The sequence below is a fragment of the Girardinichthys multiradiatus genome, chromosome 13, assembly GCF_021462225.1.
Source record: "Girardinichthys multiradiatus isolate DD_20200921_A chromosome 13, DD_fGirMul_XY1, whole genome shotgun sequence".
Classification (NCBI taxonomy): Eukaryota; Metazoa; Chordata; class Actinopteri; order Cyprinodontiformes; family Goodeidae; genus Girardinichthys; species Girardinichthys multiradiatus.
This window is the reverse complement of record NC_061806.1, coordinates 31,782,290-31,797,424: the sequence shown is the minus strand read 5'-3', so window position 1 is coordinate 31,797,424 and position 15,135 is coordinate 31,782,290. Positions and strand designations below refer to the sequence as shown.

The window sequence follows — 15,135 nt, the reverse complement described above, 5'->3', positions numbered from 1 at the left end:
TATATATATATATATATATATATATATATATATATATATATATATATACATACATACATATACATCTCAGTCATCTGCTTTAATGTACAAGTTAGAATTACTGCAGTTTTGAAGTTGAGGTCGATAAGGGATGTCCCACTTTCAAGCCGAAATGTCTTTTTTATTTAATAGTTTATTTTTTGAGGGACAAGTGTTCAGTAAAACATAAATTGTACAACATTTCTAGCTTGAGCTAAATTGCTATCAGTCCCTGGTAGGAATCATGATTATAATACCCCCCTCCCCAACCTCACCCTAACCCTAAACCGAACCATTACCAGTACATACCTAACTCTAAACCTAACCTAAACTCAATTATACCTTAGTCTTAAAGCAGCCCCTGACCCCAAAACCACATGGAAAAAAGTAAGGACCAGGGAAATGTCCTCACTTCCCCATAATGACCCCTCTTTGTTGATTAAAAACATATGATAGTCCTCTCTTGGTAGCAAATACAAGTACACACACACAGACACACACTGGTTTCTTTGTTTCATGTGTCCACATTACCTGAAAGTATGAAGAATATCCCAGAAACGAAGGCCAGAATGGTTTGCTGTGGCCGGATGTGTCCAATATTGCTGATGACAAAGGCAGTGAAGACGAAGAGCAGGGAGACCATGGGAAAGGGAGTGGCCGTTCGGACCATCTCTAAAAGACAGCAGAAGAAGATAAAAGTACTGCTGTAACAATGTCAGCTGTGTAGTCTTGCTCTCACATACCTTTTAAGCTCTGCCCATATATTTTCTGTGGGACTATGAGTAGGGCTTTCTAAAGGGCACTTCTTAACTTTGATTTATTGTCCTTAAGCCACATTATAACAAATTTAAAGGTATGCTTAGTGTTATTGTGCATTTGGTATACCCATGTATGCCCAGCGTTCATTTCCTGGCAATTTTCTTGAGATGTTCCTTTAATATGTCCATATTATTTTCTTTCCTCATCATCTCATCTATATTGTGAATTGCACCAGTACCCTAACCATGGTAAATACACATGTTAACAGAGTCTGTTCTGCTTATATGTTCCCTGTACACACCAATCTGTCACAGTTCATTCAGTGCTAAGTTGAGTAAAGTTATGATTTATTCAGTTTCATCTACAGATCCAATGCAGTGTAATGACTAGTGCATCTATGCAAGAATATTTATTTACCATTTCATAGACTACACACCTTTCCATTGCATATGTCCAACACGGCATGGTTTACATCTAAGAGGATGAACAAACTGCAGAGAATAGAACAGGTTTCAGACCTGTTCCTGTTGTCAGCATTTTAAATTATTGAAACAGCTTAGAGATGAAGGAACTCCACTGGGAGCTTTGTTAGGCACTCAGACATCACTTATCCCCCCCTCAGAATGTATTCAGTATACAAAGATTTATTTAAACATAAAGTTATCTACAGACTCTTTCTTTTCATGCAAAAAGGGCCATTTCTTTTAAAATCTTTGATAATATTTAATTGATCTTTGTAAATTGTACGTAATGTTTAGGGTTTAAATTATGTCTAGCCTTTAAATGTTTCTGAGAAGGTAAAACAGAATAATACTGAAATCAAGAGTATGTTCAAGAGTGTTCAAGTGTTTATTTATGATTTAGATTGTTATTCAAATATCAGTAACTTTAAACTATAAGCTGATTGCTGAATTTAAAAAACAACCAAAATTTGTTTTCTCAGTAAATACAAATTGTGCATGTCTTCTGTCCAAAGTTCTAATTATAATTTTAGTCAATTGTTATCCAATTATATAACTTAAATTAAAATAATACACAGCAACATAATGTGGGAATGATTAATTGTATAGATTGTGAACTATGAGCAATATTCTACATTTTAACAATATGTATGGATGTCTGCCCTTTTTAAAAAAAAAAAAAATGGATGAGTAGTTGAAATATTACTTTGCATGTAAGCATAGCCAATGATGGCCAGATTAAAACTTTGCTAAAGTAAAACAAATATCCTTAGCAGTTTTACATTCAGACCTCTCTGGCAAGATGGCATTGACCATCCTCCCTTAAATGACCCTGTGAGTTATTCTTTATTTATGTAAGATATTTGATTAAAATTAACATTAAAAGCAAACGTTTCACGAAAAAAATCTCTGCTTGAAGATATAATTATTAGCATCATTAAACATAATTCTAGCTTTTTTGCTGTGAGCAATCAATTATTTGTTATAGCTGGTGAAGTGGGTTCCCCTGAGAATTGAGTCATTGTAAAAGAGGGTTTTACTAATATTGCTTTAACAAAGAAATTTGAGTTGACATTTCAAGCTGTGTTTAGGATCTTATATCAGCAGCTGTCATAGTTTGCCTAATTGTAAACATCAGTCTCTATGTGTAGACAGTTGTGGCTCAGTGGGAAGAGTAGTCGTATTACAATTTGAAAGTTTGATTCCAGCTTCCTTTTGCCACATGTTGATGTACCCCTGGGTAAGGCACTTAACTTCAAGTTGCCTACTTTGTATCTGATCTGCATATCAGTGTATGAATGTGTGTGCATTTGTGAGTGTCAGAATGAATATGGCTCTAGTATAAAGTGCTTTGAATGATCGGTATGACTGGCTAAATAAATTCAGTCAATTTACCAGTTAGATCCTTTTATTGAAAACATGATTTCCAAAAGGCTGCCTGTCTTTCCCAAATCTAGCTTGTTCCATAAAATTGAGGTTCAAAACTCAAAATATAAAATGTTTCAAAGGCAGGGACAAGGAATGGCATAGTTAAAAGCATGACTTAATGAACAGAATGAACAAAAAAATGGGAAAACCAGGGTGAGGACAACACAGGATCTGGCATTGAGTAACAGAACCAAGGAGTGTTTATAATGGGGACTTTGATTACTGGATGTTACACAGCCAAGTGAATGAGCAGATGGGAAACAGCTGTTAAAGATCGGGGAACTGAGAAAGTGAGTGACACTTGTACCCAAAAACACAGGAATAAAATGAAACAAAAGATGCCACAATTAAACCAAAATTATCAAACTAACTGAAAGTCCAACAGATTGTGACAGAGCAACATTGCCTTTTTGCATTTAACCTTCCTGTTAGCATCTGAACTGAGGTTTCAGGCTGATTGAACCACAATCATGACCCTGCAGAGATATCTTTTTACACCTTTTGTGCTTGCTCTATTTTTTTTTTTTACCAAGCATCTCACTGATACTGATAAAAGCTGTCTTTGAGTCTTATTTTGAAGTGACAATGTCCACACCTAAAAGTGGAATGCATGGGTCATTTGCCAATCACAAAAAAGGTCAGGATTTCAGATGTATCAGCTGACTACTTCTGCAAATACATAAACAACCCTGTCTTTGTATGAAATCCCCTCCCAAACACATTTGCATGGAAAAAGGTTGCAAAGGTTAGCTTAAAATATACAAATTTACAAGAATATGGCCGGTTTTTAATACCTTAGGGTCAGTATATTTTTTACTAAAGGATGTCACAGACAGCAGAAAACTGCATCCAATAGAAAAAAGGAGTCTTTTATTTTTATATTGTCCCTGAAATTGGGAAATAATAAGGGAACAGTTCTTTAATGAATGCATTAGAACACATTTTTTATTGATCAAAACATCATATTCCTTATCCCATACAGATATTTGCATCAAATATAACAGATCAAATGTATATATACTTACTGAGTATGTTAGCTGTGTTTTCTGTCGTTATCTCAATCTCTGGTTCGGTGAAATACTCTGATGCCACACATCTGCCCTTCTCAGGTCCTAGGAGAGGAAGAAATTAAGTGTTAGAAAAAAGTATAAAAAAACAAGCGAAGAAACAGAACTGTGAGCCATTTCAGGGTCTCTCTTTGGTTAAAAAAAAAAAACCCAAAAAGTATTGGCGTATGGAAACAAAAATAGCACAAACAAAACAGAAACTGAAGGCTGAAAAACACAGTCAAAGGTCAGATGGTGAGAGTAAGACTGAGCAGTAGAGAAGCCAATCAAAAACAGCAATTTTGAAAGCATACTCCCAAAGAGATTATTTAAAAAACAACAAATAAACCTGAAACAGGCCTGCAGATAATGGAAGAAGAGACACAGACAGATGGAGGTCAGAAGGTTTCTGAGAAAAACAGAGAGAGGAGAACAGTATAAAACTGCAACAATTAACCTCAAACTGTGGTCACACAGAAAAAAAACCCCCCCCCCCAAAAAAAAACACGCACATACGCAAAAACACGTCTATGCAAAAATATGCCAAATAAGTGATGCGTGCATGTTAAGACAAATGTGATACGGCTCTTCCCTCTCTCACCCACGCACCCACACATGACTGGCCCTTCAAAATGCCATCAGCGTTTTCATCCTCTGACCTTTTGTACCAAGCATCAGAAACATGGCTTCCTCCCCAGAGCGACACCATCATGACCCAAAACACAGCGACAGCTACTGCAGAAAAAGGACAGTCATTTGTGACCGTCTGGCTTTCGTGTGTGTCTAAATGAAAACACTTGTTTTATGTTCCATCGACAATACATCTTATACACCTCTTTTATAGACAAGGGGTGAGCTCTTCACTGACTCTCAGTTTCATACTGATCTATTGACATGGAAGATGCATGCATGTTATTAATGTATTTTAAATATTCTCTCTTTGCAGTGTGTGTTCTTGAAATTAGAAGATCCAAATACAACAGTGCGACATTTTGTCCACATCTAGGTGCCAGTAATTTAAATGATCAAAGAGGTTAGAGTTAGCCTGCAGCATTGTCTGCATGCAATCACAAAACAAGAACTATGGTATATTGAAATGGGCTTATTTATAACTGGCAAAAGGTTGTCCACTGTTTTAGCTATAAAGCATAATTCAATCTCACAACAAAATGTTGACTTATTTTTTTTTTTGTGCAAAAACCTTACAACTTGACCAAAATAGATCAAAACCTGCCACAGCATTAGGCCCTTACTTCTCTGCATTGCTGTTACTATTTGGTAACATCAGTATACATGATTAGAATACCACGTTAACAAGTTTTATTATTTATAGAAAAAATATACATCTTTTTTTGGATGGACTGTCATCATTTGAAACCACAAACTTTGACACAATTCTTTTCTGGAATGTGAACCAGATGTTCGGTAATTAGCTGTTCACTGTTGCCACATGCTTACTCATAATGATAAAAGTGCAGATTGAATGATTCAATGAAATCTACTGGGCTTCCCTAGGCCTCATCAGATTGTGCAATTATCCTTTGTCTGTGGCAAAATCTGGTCATGAAGGAAAATCTTATATGTTAATAATGAGTACATAAATCCCATTTAGTTGGTGTACATTTATTCTGTCGGATCTGTCCAACACTATTTTTCGGCAGCAAGTCCTGCTCTCTGGGATTTTCAGCAATGCAGTTTGATAGGAGTTACTGTGAGCCTCCCCAGTGTGACATGTCCAAGTCCCGTATGATTTTTGAAAATAACAAAATTTCAACTTATTTGGATTTCATATACTTTGATTTGATTTGAACTTGCTTGTCTTGTAAATCTTGTAATGAAATGTGTTTGTTACAACTCAAAATAAATTGTGAATTCCTTGAACTGTTTTTTCTCAATCTTGATTAGTCCACAAAGCTCTGCATGTTTCAGATCAAACTTGATTTTAAGTGATGGATTATTAACAGGGTTGAGGAGAGGTCAATGACCTGCTCAGAAGGTAATAATGCATTTAAATTAAATGCATTGGTGCACATACACCTCGAAATCCTAAAGGGCAGTGTATCTTAAACACTACTTTTAGAAAAATCATTTGGTCTGCAGTGATCCTTTTAAAAACAACCTAGAAATACATAAGAGTAAACTGAGAAAACTTTGAGAACTCCAATAAAGTACAAACAAAATAAAAACAGGACTCTCACCCGTCTTTCCCTTGCAAATAGGTTAATAGTTTTGGATAAAATTGGACTAAACATTTCATATATCTTTTTGTTTTTCATTATCTGGTTTTGTGTAATGTTTACTAGTTTAAAGAAACTAGTTCTAGACTATAATTTGCATTCAGTCTTTTGTTCACACATTTGTCTACTGTCTACTGTTTATAGTTGCAGACCTGCGACAAAACAGACTCTCCAAAGGCCGGAATGGAGCGCCATCTTGACCTCCATGGTTTGGTTCTGCTGCAGAATGATTCCTTCTTCCATCAGCAGCCAGTAGTCCGTTGATACAGCAACGCCCACCAGCAGCAACCCACAAGCTCCAAAAACAGACGAGAGCAGTGTGAGAGCTCTTGTACTGAACGAACTCATCTAAGGAGCAAAGAGAAAAGGGTTGGTGATAATTAAAATAAAAACTTGGTTAATTATGTAGATGTTCTTCTTTTTCCAGGCTGCAAAAACCAAAGTGTTAATAATATAATTTAAATTGTGTTTTGTAAGATTGAAATATTCATAGATTTGTGGTTGATGATTTAACAAATGCTAAACCAGTCAGGTACAATAATTGGATTGCAATTTTCCAAATGCAGACAGATAAATTCATGGTTATAGATCTAAACAGTCTTTGCTATTCAAATTTGCAAAAACACCTGGTTTATTAGCAGCAAAACATTTCAAAAGTTATTACCACATTCAGCATTCCACCTTCTCATTTAAGGAGACATTGCTTCTATTTGTTAAGATGTACAATGAAATATGTTGTGAAAAAAACACTAAATCAACAAACCAGGTTAAATTTATGTTTTAATCATCTGATGATTTTCTGCACTACCAGATGATGCCTGTTTTTAAGATTTCCAGGTAGCATGCAGGGAAGGTTATTATTCACTAGGTGGCAGAAAAGTTGCAACCGTCACGCTTTTCCACAGCTGTTGACACTTTGAGACACATTTTCTTCTCACACACACACACAAACACTCATCCATCCACTCAAAATGGAGATCTAATTAATCATACAGTGAACTCTCCTGATGTAACAGATGTGATGCCTTCAACGATCCAAAAATGAAACACTGACCCAGAACACTGATCTGCTCTGATGGAACAAACCGTTCACCCAAACCATCATTTTGGACATTATTGTGTAAAATTTGTTCACGAGTGCAGTACATGAAAATGAAACAGCCTTGCCCTAAGCTAACAAGTAGCTTGTTCTTGTTCTTTATAAAATGTTAAATATCATGCCACCTGCAGCTCTCCTCACCTGCAGGAGTGTAAACTATTAAAGCTGGAAATTGAATTCTGCTGATATGGTTTAAAGAAACCTGCTACAGGCTTTAATCCATGAGAAGCAGGTTTGAAATTAGATGTGTAGTTGCTAAGCAATTAATATTTTCCCTGTGGCAAAAATAAGTGTGTACAATGAATATTGTGCCATTCCTTAGCTGTTTCTTTGTCAGTACATAACTTCAGCATTTTACATTTAAATACTGAGTGTGTAACATAAAATGTATGATACTCCTGACATATTCCTAAGCTGTTTAATTTAAAGTTATTGCTGGCAGTTCAGAGTTGAGTTCAGAAGTCATGTCTTTTTCCAAGAGTGGGGAGATGTATTTTAACAGTTTCCTTTCGTTTCATTTGATGAAATTTCAAAGGCGGTTTAGTTATTATCAAGTTTATATTTATGCATTTAACTCTAGATTGATTTGGTATACAGAGGAGTTCATAACTGACTCAATGAGAGGAAGATCCCAAGATCTTGTTTCAACAACACAAGTACCAGATGTTCCCTACCCTGCTTGATAATTTCATGCTTATGTGTTTAGTTTTCTTCAAACATTAAAGTGTGCATTATGGCCAAACATTTCTATTTTGCTTCTATCTGTGCAGAGTGCATGCTTCCAAAGTTACTGTGGTTTATTCGGATATAGCTTTACAAAGGGCAAAAGTCATGCAGCTATGTTATTTTTGGGAGAAGAATCTTTTTCATTCAACCCTTCCATACAATCCAAGCTTGTTGCATTTTTCTCTAGTTGTTCTGTCATGAAGTTTAACAATTAACATATTAACTAAGGCCTCTAGGGTCTGAGAGGTATACTCCTCCAACAACTGCTGATTGTCCAAAGTGTTTCCCACTTCTTTCTCAATGCAAAATGATAGACATGAAATTGTTGCATACAATCACACAATTTTATGCAAACTGCCCCACCCCAGAAGTTATATGTAGGCCCAAATTCCTTTGTTCAATGAAATGTATGTGGCAAACCAGCAGAACAAGATTATTCCTGCACACTTGTGCCTCCACATGAAACAACCTTTGTTTTTGCTTAAAAAAGTCTGAAGAACTAGAAATGATCATATTTGTCCTGAAATCATTTTCCCAGATAGGTCAGGAGAATTAAAATATAGCCAAGAATATTCAGTGAAAGATGTGCTTTTTTATTGTATTTGGTTTATTTATTGTTCTTAATAAAGTGTTTCTCTTTTTTTCAGTTTGAAACATACTGCTTTCAAACACATTTTGTCAGTCAAAACAAGTATTGAATGAAGTTCTTCAACCTTTAAAATATTGCTGAGAGACTTAAACGCTGGTAAGAGGGCAGTCAAGCAGAAACTTTACTCAGCAGATAAGACAGCAACTGAACAGATGAGCTGCACAAAGAAAGCTCCTGTCAGGCAAGAGGAGAATGAAGCTTGAGTGAACCCTGTCACTCAAGTTTGATGCTACATTCACATAATATAACTGGTATTTTAACATGCAAAAACATCCCATTGTTTACAAGCTAATACACAGATTAGCATGAATGTGCCACTGCTTGCTTGTGCCGTGTTCACAAACCTTCTAAATAAGTAAATAAATATAAGAATACATTAACTCCCTATAGGCCTCAAATGCATTGCTTAAAATGTTTCTCTCATGCAAACATACAGTCACAGACGGTTAATGTAACTCTCCAATGTGAAATATATCAGGTAAGACTGAATTTTAAGTATAACTCTTCAACAAACTATAACCTGAATGGTAACGAAGAATATAAACTCTGTCATAGATACAGTCACCCTCTGAATTTCTGCTGTCTGCACTTTAAAGAAGACTTGTGGTGACAAAGTGTCAAAGTGACATCTTCTGAGTAAAACAAAAGGTGACTTGTGATTGGGTCTTGTACATAAGCATCAGTCTTAGTGCTGAAAATGTCAATCTCAATGCAAGACGCATCCAGGCGCTCTACACTGCTGTGTCAAAACACAAATTGTTCCATCATTTACAACTGAAAACAAACAGCTGACAATTTGCAGTATTAAGATAACTATCTCACCTTTTGGGCTTAATGTTTTCCCTTTTTACATCAGTGTGTTAACTACTGAATTTCCCTTATTTAGTTATTAAGCAATTTTAATATACATTTTTTCTTGTTTTAATTTAATTTAAAGATAATTTTAATTCACATTTTGTTCTCAACAGCATTCTGAAGTGGTCATTAATAGCGACAAATAAATTAGTAAATAAATAAATGTAATCATAAATTGACATCATGGAAAACACTAGGGAAAAAAATCATAAAATGAAATATAATCCAACAGGGATTTCTTTTTTGCTCAACGTATGCTCAAGGTGTGGTGTTCACCTGGACAACAGACTGGAGTGGAGATGCAACTGTGAAACTGTCTACAAGAAGGGACAGAGCAGACTGTACTTATTGGGGAAGCTTAGGTCCTTCGGTGTTTGCAGCAAGATGCTGCATGTTTACTGTAAGTCTGGTGTGGAGTCTGGAGTGTGATCTCATCTGCCATCATCTGCTGGGGTAGCAGCATCAGAGCCAGGGACTTAAAAAGCTCAACAAGCTTTTGGGTCAAACCACGGTTTACAACATTCAAAGGCCAGTTTGATCTTTTCTGGAATTTTCAAAATAAATCACAATAACCTACTCCAGCTAAGCCAGGAGCAGGAATAACATCGGACTTCCCGTGATGTCACTGTTTGAATAAAAACCCTACGTTCCAACAAATTCTTTCTATGCGGATCCCCACAGGAACCAGACAGGAGAAGCACAGCACGTATGTCTCTTTGCTGGCAAGCAGACATAACTCTTCAGGCTGGATCCAAGAATGTCATACGATCACATGATCATATGCACAAAGTTAAGTAGGAATGAATTGCTGTTTGTCCATCCAGTATTCATTAATGAATGGGGGTAATTAAGGCACAAGCGTGGCTTGACTTTTTTATCTGAGGTCTACAGAAGCAACCCTTTGTTTACCCACCTGTGGATGTTTTCCTCAATGCCCAGGACAACTTATCTTCAGCATGGTTCACGTAAGAGGTAGTGTTTGGGCAGAGAAGATTAGTTTAGAATTAAATAATTGTTTGTTTAATGAGATTTGTTTTGTTTGTGTTGAGAAACTCGGCTTCAGTAAGTGTTAGCGCACCAGCACTCAGCTAAGGATGTGTTTTGTGTTGTGTTTTTAAAGTTAAGACAAACTTTATATAAAAGGGTGGTTTTTAAACACAGAAGATCGGCCATAACGCACCATCCACACTTATGCATTTTAACCCTTTTATTAGTGGTATTTTAAAGGTATGTATTTGATTCTGATGACAAGTTATAAGCTTCTTCTGTTAGCTCCAACCGCTAAGTGCTAAGAATGCATGCTTGCCCACTTAATGAGTCAGCTGAAGATCATTTACCCAGAAAGGTTGTTAGTTTCCAATCTAGGAAATAATATTTCCCTAAATATTATTTCACTAAACCTGATAACTAATTAAACACCATTAAGACCCATTTATCCAAAAGGTTTGGTTCTTATTCAAAATAATATTTCCTTAAATATTATTGTACTAAATTATTGCAGCTAATTAAACACCGTTGAGAATTAGTCATCTAGAAGGTTGGTTTTATTCAGCAAATCCTTCTTTAAAATGTTGTTTTATTAAAATAATGTTTTATCTGATCTTGCATAGTGAATGGTTGTTTGAAGTTATACCAATTGTTGCCTAAGTTGAGTCCAAGACTAACTTAATTTTATTTCCAGATTCTTCAAGATAATCTTTTTCTCTCAAATATAAATAACTTTGCATGTTGCATCACTCTTTTGGTCATAGTTTTCAGCCATCTTTGATTCACTTGTTTATATTGCACATAGCCCATTAGTCTTTCTTACTCTTTCATTGTGCTTGGTAGTTTAGTTGGATTGTTTTAGCATAGTAAAGAGTTTGTTGTTTGAAATATATTTGACTTTGAGTTGACTTATTTTTCTTAATAAATGCTTGTATTTTAAGAAATTGTGTGAATGCACTGTGGAGCAGCTTTTAGCTTTTTACCTCCCCTCTCTGTGTTTGTATGCTTTGCAATTCATATTGTTTTTTCTGTATTTAGCCACACTAATAAATATGTAAAGCAGTAAGGACAGAAGTGTTAATATGGAAGCAATAAGGTACAGATGGACAGAAAAGCACTTCTACAGGCCTATTGATTGGAGTCTTATTTAAATACACACACACACACATGTTATCACGATCCTGTCACTTTGAAGGACACAATAATCTGATTTAAAGTCATTCCTGGCGGTCCAAACCTACCCTGTCCTTTAATCATTACATGCCTGGTTTTAGCTTTTACATCATCTTATTACACACCTAACTTTCCTTTATACTCAACTTCAAAGTTTTCACATGTGTAATGATTGGCTTTATGAGGTAGTTTTGTTTGTCTCCCAAAACACTGTTGTGGACAGATTTCTACCCTTCAAACGTGATTAACACAGGTGCCCACACATGCTGCAGCCGGCCTGTGTTTGCTGAGATAGCAGACAACATTTGGGTTGGATTGAGCTTCTTTTTGTAGTTTAAGCCTTTAGAATATGGCAACAATCCCCAAGCTGCGCCAGTTGCTTATGAACTCGGTGCATGCAAGGACAACCAGACATGATGTAATGATGAGTGGTACTTCTGAAAAAAGTGAGGTAATACTGGGGAGAGGAAGACTAAAAGGAAAGGGGAAACTGGATGGGAGGCCAAGATGAAAATTTTGTGTAATAGGATAAATCACAATAAGGTGAAGAACGTGGGAAGGGTGGATAGTAGAATTGTAGAAAAACAAAAATCAGGGCAGGTTTGAGGACGCATCTGCCTTGCAAAGATTTTCACAATCCTTACACTTTTAATGAGATTGTATGATAAAGATAAATCAGTGCATAATTGGGAAGTGGAAGGAAAACTGGCTAAATGAAGCACCAGCAACAAAACAGATAGCATCGTGGTAAATAACATTTAGTTTGTAGAGGAAGGTTTTTGAGGCTGACCTGTAGATTACGTCACTGTAATCCAGGATTGGAAGCATGGTCATTTTGACCACAAGGTGTTTTACAGAGTGTGTAAAAGAGGAGTTATTACAAGAAAGAAAACCAATTTGGGATTTGACCTATGCGAGTAGTAAATTTATAGGAGTTTTGAATGAGTCCACTGTAGAGCCAAATACCTGGGTATTTATAGGTTATGACATAATCAATCACAGAGCCATTTAAAAGAGAACATTTTAGGGAGATAAGCAGGCTGTGGATAAGTTTCTTTTAGAAATCATAAATTTAGGTTTGACTGTATTTAAATCTAAATAAAGCCGACAAAAGACATGTTGGATGTTATGGAAACTTGTCAGGGAGTTATTGTGATTATTGTGAGTCCAGGGGCCATCTAGGGCCTATGGACGGATTTTGCGTGGCCTCCGACACCAATTCAAGAATGATGCAAGTTTGGAATGTTTGGACAGGTGAGTGAAGCGGTTTGAAACATTTTGTTTTTAATTAGGGCAATATTATTACCAGCCAGTTAAAATAGGTGTGACTCAAAATAGTCACCCAAATCCAGTACTGATTGCTGAGAATTGACTTCTTTAAATACATTTTCATTTCAGCCCAAATTTGCAAACTGGGTGCTCTTTTAATAAATTAATACACTTTTTAGGTTTTAGATGATTTATACAACCCTTTACCTGAAAAACAAAATAAAAAATCTAAATACTATGTTTTCATAAACATTTTGCATGCTTAGTTCAGTGTTGGAAATAAATTCACAATTCAGTTTTTTGTGATATTAATATAATTTTTTTAAATTAGAATTTTATGGCCCATGAGTACTTTGAAATTGATGACTTTGGCCCATATGTCTAAACATTTGGACACCCCCGGTGTAGATGATCAAAGCAAAAAAAAAAAATATGTATCCAGTCCAGACACAACTTTGTGAAAGTCTGTATCTTTTAGTCTGTTCAACAATATTCTGTGGTCCACAGAGTCTAAAGCCTTTGTCAGATCGATAAATACAGCCACACAGTACTCATTGTTGTCAATGGCACAGATATATCACTGAGTACTTTGAGTGCGGCAGTAATGCAACTGTGACCGGACCTAAAGCTAGACTGAACTGAGTTAAGAACATCCTAATACTCTAGTGATCCAATAATCTTAGCTGCTGTCATTAAAAATAGTGGGTCTAAAGCCTCTAGCCCAGCAGATTTATGAGTATCCAGTCTGAGTGGCTCCTCAAATACATCAGTCTTGGGTACTGGTTAAAATGAGAATGGAGGAAAGCCACAGCCTGATAAGCGAGTGAAAGGTGGAATAGTGCTAGAAGAGCAAATAGAGCCGGTATTGTCCCCTAAAACACAGCCAATTTTCATAAAGTGTTTGTTGAAGTGATTCACCATTTCAGATTTGTCTGTGACAATAACAGCGTTGTATTTAATTATAGTGGCCAGGTGAGAAGGAAGATTCTTGGATTCCATTGTTTTGATAGTGTCCCAAAACTTTCAGGAGTCAGGAGCAATGGCATTTAGTTGCTGCTTTAAATAGTTAATTAGTACTTTCAGTTGTGCTTCAAGTAGTACTAGATTTTGCCTGTCTAATAAACTGAGTGCATTTATTTTTTAAAGCTCTGAATGACTGCATGTCAAATATGTTATTAGAAATCTTCGCTCTGCGCCATAGGGTAAGTTTTTGATGAATAAGCTCAGACAGAAGTTTTTGTTACTCTAAACGTTTTGAAGGGCGTGTGTTTATTTAGAGCAGAAGTGAACAATCTTCAAATGTTTTTGCTTGACGGTCCAGGACACTGAAACCAGCATCAGAAGGATACAAACTCAATGTAGATTACAATTTCCTTTTTTAAGACAATTAAATCATAAAAAAGACATGCAGCATTTAAAAAGTTTGCATAGCATGCTTTTTTTTTCATGGGTTTATTTGACATTTTCAGGTTAGCAGCTTGGAATCATGCACTCTGCTCACAAACCTGGGCACAGATTGGCTCAGGAGATTCTGCTGCTGGGAGAAGTATGTGAACTGAGGTAAATGGGTGGAACTCAAAAGTCTTTGAGACTCTTAGCTGTTTAATAGAAACTGCACCTGAAATTTAAACACATGTTGTCTTGACCACAACAACACTTTTTGGACCATGTTGATGAATCATTGATAGACTCATCTGAATGGAAAATAGCTTCAGTTTCACCTTAGGATAAATTTTGATAAAAAATACATTATTTCCCACAGTAACATCCCCCTTGAGATTTTCAGACTTATCTGCAAAAAATATTTTCAACCATGTATTATTTCTTTTCCACATCATCTTTATGCATTAATGTGTTAGTATATTACATAAAATCCCCCCCCCCCCCCCACCAAAAAAAAAAAAACATTAAGCATGTGATTGGGATATGGCAAATTGTGAAAGATTTGCGGATTATGAATACGTTTGGAAGGTGCTATGTGTAACAAAGGTTAAGAGGGTTGAGAAACATAGAGTTAATAGAGTAGAGTCGGGCTGAACATGTGCAGCAGGGATGTGAAAGTCGGGAAAATATCTAGTTAAACAAATAACTAATTAGCCATGACATGGTCCTACTTATTTTATGTACATATTTTTAAGGAAGAATTAAGAACATGAATAAAAAATGCACGTATGCTTTTTCAAAGGGCATCTAAGTTTCACATTTCTGATTGCTTCAATACCAACCACCTAGCTGCAGTAAGCGCTAGGCATTCCTAAAATCATTGTGAAGTAGGTCATGCAGCTGATTTCAGATATTTTGCCAAGCATTTCTTTAAAGCCTTTTCAAATGACATACTTACAAGAATTTGCTCTTTGAACTGTGCACAGACTGACTTGTGTCATCCTTTGTAAAAAAAATAAACTCTTTTGACCCAACAGAAAAGATT

The 15,135-nt window shown here is 35.9% G+C and overlaps 1 protein-coding gene across 4 annotated transcripts in view; it reads right to left on the bottom strand.

Moving 5' to 3' along the window:
- Positions 1-15,135, bottom strand: part of cacng7a (calcium channel, voltage-dependent, gamma subunit 7a) — a 44,417-nt gene that overhangs the window by 15,356 nt on the left and 13,926 nt on the right. For 2 of the 4 annotated variants that reach the window (XM_047384250.1, XM_047384251.1), the window contains 4 exons: positions 6,102-6,297; positions 4,322-4,447; positions 3,692-3,778; positions 550-690 (listed from right to left, as the gene is read on the bottom strand). In XM_047384250.1, coding sequence (XP_047240206.1) covers positions 550-690; positions 3,692-3,778; positions 4,322-4,447; positions 6,102-6,297 — 550 coding nt within the window. Of the gene's footprint in view, positions 1-549; positions 691-3,691; positions 3,779-4,321; positions 4,448-6,101; positions 6,298-15,135 lie in introns of those variants that run through there. The other 2 variants (XM_047384253.1, XM_047384252.1) reach the window with 2 other exon arrangements.